Raw genomic sequence first — 7,703 nt, 5'->3', positions numbered from 1 at the left:
CCCGCTGCCCTCGGCCGTGCTTTGGGCCCGTGGTGGAGGGGGTGTCGTCCGCTGAGCCTTAGCAAAACTGCGACCGTCCAAAGTCGTGGCAAAGCTTTCCAGAAATTGGTGTCCCTTACGAAAGGAAGCAGCTGGTGCATAGGCACCAGACAGCCAGACACACAGACACGCACACTTTCAGAAATGCCCGACGTTCCCTTTCTCAGTGGTTTGTGCATTGTTACTGCTTATGCCTGCTTTCTTTACTGCGTTTTAATGCTTTACGTAATCGCCTTTCACCCTGTAAACATCAAAAGGAAACCAAGTAAAGCACTGCCGCTATTCCACGCTGTTACTGAGTAGCCAGGCCCTGCAGTTTCACCCCTTAGATGCACGTGCCATCCATCCTACGCAGGAGAGAAGAGTGCCTTTTGCTGTTAATCGAGCTCGGAGCTTCCAGTCTAGCTCTGACTCAGTCTCTGCTAAATTGAAAAGCAGTTGTCGATAAGACAATTCAGATATAGAGAAGACAAAGACAGGTAAGGGAGTATAAAACTGTCACAGTGGGAAATTAAATTTGCTTACTGCAGTAATGTGACATCTTTTTTTCTCAAAAGATCCATAGTTTCAGTTGGGGGGAAGCTTTAGGTTACAGGATACGGTGAGTCTGTTTCCTTCTGAGAAGATGGGTCATCCCTTGTCCCTACACTAAGAATGGCTGTTGTGGGTCTGTAATAAAGGATTCATTTGTGACTAGAATATAAAACGTTTGGATTCTACTAAGACCATTCTGCAGAACTAGCAGGTAAAAACCTGACCAAGGAGGGACTATGTGGCAAACAGAAGTAAAGCTGAGTCCTGCTAGAAATGTGACGACGCACGAGTGCGCCTGCCCCCCTGCACACTAAATAGCTTACATCCAGTGAAGGATGCCTAATCATTCTTGCTAGCCAGTCAGCTTGGCATTTCCGTCCACGTTCTAGAGTATCAGCAGTGTTTCTAAGATACCAGCAGCACTTGTCCTCTGCTGCCTCCCAAAACAATTCCTCTCTGGCCTGGGCTGCAACCACTCTCTAACTTTTAAATTTGATTTATTTGTAGGTCTCTTGATGTGAATCTTCAGGCTGTGCTTCATGTTTCCCAGGTGAGGAAGAATTGTCACTGCAGTTGCCTCCATGAACAGCAGTGACTAAGTTGTTCTGCACAGCGGAGATAAGTGTCCGCTGTGGGGGCTAAAGGGACTGTAATTCAAAGCTAACCTGACAATTTGCGCATAGAGCCCCTTCACTCTCTTGCTTTGACTCTCTCTCTTGTAAGTGGGAGGCAGGGAGGACTTAGTTCCTCCGGATGTTTTTGCTCTTTTGGCTACCATAATAGCCGGGCAAGATTCCAACGGAATGAAATAATGATTTCCCCTGTTACAATTCTGGCATCCCCCTTTTTTTTTTTTCCTTCCCCCCCCAGATTGTTGCTCGGCAGATGATTGCACAGGGGGTGCCAGGTGCTATTGTAAATGTCTCTAGCCAGGCATCTCAGCGTGCTCTGCGGGATCATGCCGTTTACTGTAAGTATGTGTGGCTTTAGCAGCGCCCCTCTCATTTTTGACTAGCTGGAGACCCACAGCCACCAAGCTGCTGGCTGCCCGTTCTGGGCAGTGAAATACTTCTGTGTGCTCCAGACCAAGTGCTGTGCACTTAAATGCCTCCTGTTTTTCCCTTCTCTTGAAGGTTCCACAAAAAGTGCTTTGGATATGCTGAGCAAGGTAATGGCAATGGAACTGGGACCCCACAAGGTAGGATTCTTTCTGAGAGAAAGAGAAGTGTGAAAGCTGAACCCAGGCATATGCTCTCAGAGCAATCTGGTTAGACTGTTTGTTGCTCTTGGTCCCAGATTAGGGTGAACACTGTGAACCCCACAGTGGTTATGACCGACATGGGGAGAATTAACTGGAGTGACCCTCAGAAATCTGCTGCCATGATAAATCGGATTCCGCTGGGAAAGTTTGCAGGTCAGTGGTGTAGATTTGTTGCCGGCCAGGCTGGGCTCTTTTGTTGTATCCAAGCCTTCCCTCTAATTGACATCACAGCCATAGGTACCTTGCTTCTTTTGTGGGCAAAGTCACAACTCTGCTGAATGGCTGTGGTTGAATTCCCGAAGCATTTGATGAGGACAGGGCGAGAATCAACCTTATCTCCCCTCTTCTACAGCCTTCTCATCTTGGGACAAGTGAAATGCACTTACTCTGTTGTTCATAAATATGACATCAATATGGGAGGGGAGCATAGGTGCTTGCTGTGAACTACGTATCATTTGATCGCAACAAGGACTTTTTGATGTCCAGCTCTCAGCCACACTGTCCTGTCCATCAAGCGCAGTCTGGGGGCAGAGATATTTCCCTGCTCCAATTACATGTAGAGGTCAAAGGCATACCTTTTGGGATGCTTGTTTTCCTAGTACAATTTGAGGGGTGCATTGGATGTTCTCTGTGTTTGATTCCAGAGGTGGATGATGTTGTGAACAGCATTCTCTTCCCGCTGAGTGATAAGAGTGCTATGACAACTGGCAGCTCTCTGATGGTCGATGGGGGATTTCTTGTCTCCTAAGATGACACCTGCATTTCACACCTGGCCTTAATTTTCATACTAGTACTGCATAGATGTAAACTGGATAGAAAACAATGACACAGACCCAGTCCTGTTGGAGAAGAGGGGCAGCAGGGCTGGAACCTGTACGAGAAGCGAGGCAGAAAACTACCTTTAGAAGGCTGCTATATAATAAAGCTCACATACGCCGTCATGGAGAATGTTTATTGCACCAAATAAGGTTTTATCTTGTCACTCTACATGATGATTAGAAATTGGACCTGTCTTTCTTCCAACCCTATTCCCCCCCCACAACCCTTCAGAAGCTCTCCCTGTTCCATCCAAATCCATAGAGCCCGCCTGCACTTTCAGTGGGAAGGGGAAGAAGTTAGCAGACTCCTCATTGCTTCCTTTGCTGTCTTTAGTAGAAAAAAACAAAACAGAGGCAACAACCACAGCCCTGCTCTGCAGAGACTGGATCTGGGGGGGGGGAGGCCCTGCTAAAGACTGATGGGAGGGAGCAGCACCACGCTGTCCTAGGGTGTGCACACATGAAAAGGCAAAAACATCGATTGCACAGAGCTGTTTCACTCACTGAGTTTGGCTAGTACCCAATAAAGCACCTAATGATTAGTTCTTCAGCTTCATATCTCATTTACTTCAACCCCTTCTGGGGCCGGTTATGATTTCTTGTAACAGTCTCAGGCACATATCTGCTAGAGCACCAGTTTGTTAACTATTAGCCACAGCAGGCTGGGCAAGGAGACCCTACCACTCTCCCAGCTGCTCTCATCGTTCAGCACCATTTGTATCAGCTCCCTCCCCACTCCCACAAGGATCTTCACCACCAGTTTCACCTGCAGGTTGAAACCAGGTGTTTCCAGGACAGGATGGATGTCTCGGCCCTTTCGGCTTGGAGTTCAGGAGAGCCAAAACAGCCTGTTGCCCCAAGGAGCTACCTTGCCTTCTCCATTGTACCTCCCCTGGGGGCTGTACAGCCCCCAGCTAGTCTCCTGCCCCCGCTGCCCCTTCACATCAACACTGACGTTAAATCAAAGAGACATTTAAAAAACACTGACCGTACATGATGAAGGGCCCTACACAACCCAGCCCCCTCCAGAAACATCCAGCTAATATGCAATCTGTCAGAGGACGACAACATGCTGAGCCAGCACCTAGGCCACAGCCCTCAAAACACGGTACACTTTTTGCCGGGCTTCTTCACGGGCGGTGGGCAGAGCACAGCCCGGATGGCTTCATCAAACACCGTCTTCAAGCCCCGCTGCGTCAGGGCCGAGCACTCGAGGTACTTTACCGACCCTAGGGGAAAGAGAGCTCCAGCTCAACCACTCCAGTCCTACCAGGACGTACTGTCCCGCACCCACTCCAAAATAAAAAGCTCAATGCCATGGAGATCTGCCAGCACATGAGACTCACCAATCTCCCGAGCCATGGCCAATCCTTGGGGGTAGGTGATGGGGGCCAGTTTCTTATCACGTAACCGTTCAATGGTGTCCTTATCATCCCTCAAGTCCAGCTTGGTGCCCACCAGGATGATAGGTGTATTTGGGCAATGGTGTCGGACCTCAGGGTACCACTGAAACAGAGAGGCATGATAAGCAGCTATAGCAGTAGATGCAACCATGAGGATGCATCTACTGTTGGGAACAAGGTTTTTACTATTATCTGACGTGGTGGCAAGACCTGAACAGGATACTCCTGCCTACAGTTCTGCATATGCTCTGCAGAAAGAGATTGTGCAGATGTAACAATGAAGGCACTGAGGCGTGGAATCTGGACAGACAGCGCCAGCCAACTCTGCACACAGTGCTTCCCTTAACAGCATTTTAGCTTCTAGGACATCCCTTATCTTCTTTAAGACGCAGACTCAAAAAGGCAAAAACTTAGCCAAAGAAGTCAAGAATAAAAAGTAGGCCCCTCTTAAAACCCGCAGACTATGACCTTCCCTTATCAAAACATGACTGCTAGAAATTTGGGGCTTGTAGGTGTGGTGCTGGGTGGGGCAGGGGACTTCACTGTTTCCTCCCTTCCACTGTTTCACCCAGAAGGAGAATACTTTACCTTGGCTCTGACATTCTCAAAGGAGGCTGGACTCACAAGGGAGAAGCAGATCAAGAAAACATCCTGTGCAGAAACAAGAGGGTCAGCCGTGTAGAAAGAAACAGCTAGAGATAATGGAGGGAAGGTGGAGAGGGAGCCTCATAGAGGACAACCTCCTCCCACAAGCAAGGACTGTGGCTGTAAGAAATTTTTCCCCATTAAGGGTGCTAAACTAATTCAGAGAGGGAAGGAATGGACTTAGAGTGTATGACTTCATCTTCTTTTACAATGCTGGGCTCTGCATGTTTAAGAGCCTGTGGCCACAAATACCTTAACAGCACTATGGGCTTCACCCCCGGTAGGGGGGCTGTGTAGGGATTGCTACAGCCAGTGAGACATTACTAGTGCAGCCCAACGGTGAGCTGTGCCACCGAGAGAGAATGGGAATATGGAACGTGGCTCAGCTGCACAGCAGCCCCACACCATTCCTTTCACTTGAGCCTCCCTATGGTACGCGTTAACTGTTCAACCACCATTACAAAGCAGGGACTAGAATAGGATGATCTCTTAGGAGAAATTCAGCTGTGATACTTCTTAAACAACCAGAATTATGGTTACAGCTGTAGGAACTTAGACTTTCCTCAAAGGAAAGAAGCCCTGGCTGTCCTTGGGAGCCTCCCTGTCCCCAAGAGGGAGCAGTTACAAGCCAGTCCAAGCCCAGCACTCACCGTCTGTGGATAGGAAAGAGGCCGCAGTCGGTCATAATCCTCTTGCCCTGCTGTATCCCAGAGGCCTAGGTTCACTGGCTTTCCATCTACCATGACATTGGCAGAATAGTTATCAAACCTGCCAAGGAAGAGTCCCCATCAGTGCCAATCTTGTTGCGACCCACACATCTCTATATGAAATCCAAGGGGGCAGCGAATCAGGAGAGGACACTGCAACACAGTTCCAGTGGGGATAGTCTGCCCTCCTCACGTACACAGCCATACCACCGGCATCTTCCTCATGTGCGAAGTTCACGGTCTGATTTGGGACAGCCTTCTCCTCACCGACAAAACCAACTTTTACAGACACGTGCATACAGAGCAAAAAGCAACTGAAGCCCAAGGCCATTACTCACACAGTGGGGATGTATTCTCCAGGAAAGGCATTCGTGGTGTAACTGATCAGCAAGCAGGTCTTCCCTACAGCTCTGCAGAGGATAAGAGTGACAAGCATAAAGAAGGGTACAGCAGGAAGCACTGTAAAACTCACCCTTTCCCCGCCCAAAAAAGAGGTTAGGTAAGAAGTTATCATGTGAGAAAACAAACCTGTAGCAGGCTGGAATTGTCTAGCTGTCGGGGACCAGGCCTGAATTCACCTTGCCTGGGCACTTACCTGACCCTGCTCTCTCCCACTCCTTTTCCCCACCCATTCAGCCTCAGCAAAACACCAGGTAAAATATATTTGTTCCAGGAACCAAAAGAAAGGGAATAAATTAGGGTTCTCTGCTGGGCTCAACACATCCATAATAATCTAGCAAAATGGGTAAACAGCGAGGTGAAAAAACGTGCAACACAGAATTATTCAAGCTCCTCAGAGGAATTCAATGTCAAGAAATACAAAGGGGGAAAATAAGTATCCATAAACAAAAATTAACTTTAAAATTGACCACTGTCAGTTTGGAAAGACATTTTGGCACCAGTGTAGATCACTGAAAATATCAGCTCAGGGCTTTGCTGAAGGCGGGTGGGATTGGTCAAGCCAGTGGTGGCAGCGGGCAGGGGTTGGGCCCGGCTGGCAATAGTGTAAGCATATGAACTGTAGTTAGCCCTGTAGGATAAGGGGAAAGCTTAGTTATAAGAACAGAGGAGTACTATGAGCATGAACAACCTATTTATCACTGTGAAAGTTGTGAACTGCAGAGAACCTTCCAGAGAAACAGACTGTGAGTGCCAGTCACAGGGAAAGCTGTCTGTGAGGTGCCTGAGCAAAGCTGAATACCCATCTCTGTTGGCTATCCTCTACCCAATTCTGTAACTGGAGTGATGTAAGGAAAGACCTCAGGAGTCAGCGAGAGACCCCACAATCCTGCACCAGGATGACACAATGCACGGCGAGAACCACTACAGTAATTCACCCAGATTCTCCCCTGGATCAGGTCCCCTCTCTTGGAGAAGAGGGAGGTTGTGTAAGGAACCACTACGCCGACCAACCCGACTTTCCTCCTGAACCTCTCTCCCACCAAACAGGGAAGTCACGTAATTCACAAAACACGCACATATCTACGATGAAAGTGTTTTGGTATCCAAGTTCATTTACTCTCCGCACTGTCAATTTGGTCTTAAAGCAAAACACCGCACTGCAAACCTTCAGCTGAAGTCCGTTTCCAACATGCTGTGCTCCCAGTTGTTGCTCTCCCCTCCACAATAAGGCTGTGCTGTTTTGGTGGGTGGCTCTTTCTCCCGCTCCCCTCTTTAGCCCCCACAGGCTAGAACCTGGAAGGCCCGGCTCCAAACGTGCATTTGAGGGGGTGGCACGTGTGGGAAGGCAGAAAGACCAGTCCCTGCCTAAGACCAGTTCACATTTAGTTCTCCATATCTCAGCTCTGTGCTTGCCGTGGTGACCAGAAAAGCAGAGGAATTACGAGGGAAAATATGCAGGACAAGCTAGGAAAAGTTACGAAGCACCATAAATCTCCTACGTGCCTGCATCTTGCATACAGATGTGTTCTCAGAAAAAGGCGTACAGGAAAAGCCTAAAGAAAAGAGCAAGAAGGATGACAAGAGGCACACGGTGAAATCAGAAACAGAGTGTATTTCACCTTGGAACACAAATGACAAAAGGAGATACGAGAGAAACCCGCAAACATCAAGATTTTTAGGGAGGACTTTGTGATGAATCACACTTGTATGACGAAAAATAGCGAAATACAGGCACCCGATAAAACAACGAGGAGACAGATTTAAAACTCAAGAAATGAAGGTATTTGTTTTCCGGGCGGTACGCCACTGGATGCGAGACTGAACAGCGCTAAGAGACGAAGACCCAAGTTTACGAACTGAAGAGGGAGCGGGATGCGCTGGGCGGGACTGTGAC

General features: G+C 48.4%; 2 protein-coding genes across 2 annotated transcripts in view; one reads left to right on the top strand and one right to left on the bottom strand.

The window, feature by feature from the left end:
• The window catches only part of DCXR (dicarbonyl/L-xylulose reductase), a 5,209-nt gene extending 2,435 nt beyond the window's left edge, over positions 1 to 2,774 (top strand). Inside the window, exons 2-6 of the mRNA XM_009324606.1 lie at positions 1,081 to 1,123; positions 1,444 to 1,543; positions 1,707 to 1,771; positions 1,870 to 1,987; positions 2,479 to 2,774. Coding sequence (XP_009322881.1) covers positions 1,081 to 1,123; positions 1,444 to 1,543; positions 1,707 to 1,771; positions 1,870 to 1,987; positions 2,479 to 2,582 — 430 coding nt within the window. The 3' untranslated portion in view covers positions 2,583 to 2,774. The remainder of the gene's footprint in view (positions 1 to 1,080; positions 1,124 to 1,443; positions 1,544 to 1,706; positions 1,772 to 1,869; positions 1,988 to 2,478) is intronic.
• Positions 2,770 to 5,843, bottom strand: RAC3 (ras-related C3 botulinum toxin substrate 3 (rho family, small GTP binding protein Rac3)). Its single transcript, XM_009324551.1, has 5 exons — positions 5,746 to 5,843; positions 5,351 to 5,468; positions 4,644 to 4,706; positions 3,999 to 4,158; positions 2,770 to 3,881 (listed from the first exon to the last, which is right to left on the bottom strand). The coding sequence occupies exons 1-5, from the start codon at positions 5,841 to 5,843 to the stop codon at positions 3,751 to 3,753; spliced, it is 570 nt and encodes a 189-aa protein (XP_009322826.1). The 3' UTR covers positions 2,770 to 3,750.
• Positions 5,844 to 7,703: the final 1,860 nt, after the last annotated feature.

This window comes from Pygoscelis adeliae, unplaced genomic scaffold (assembly GCF_000699105.1).
Source record: "Pygoscelis adeliae isolate BGI_AS28 unplaced genomic scaffold, ASM69910v1 Scaffold445, whole genome shotgun sequence".
Lineage (NCBI taxonomy): Eukaryota > Metazoa > Chordata > Aves > Sphenisciformes > Spheniscidae > Pygoscelis > Pygoscelis adeliae.
The sequence above is the reverse complement of the archived record's forward strand: the minus strand, read 5'-3'. Positions and strand labels throughout refer to the sequence as shown.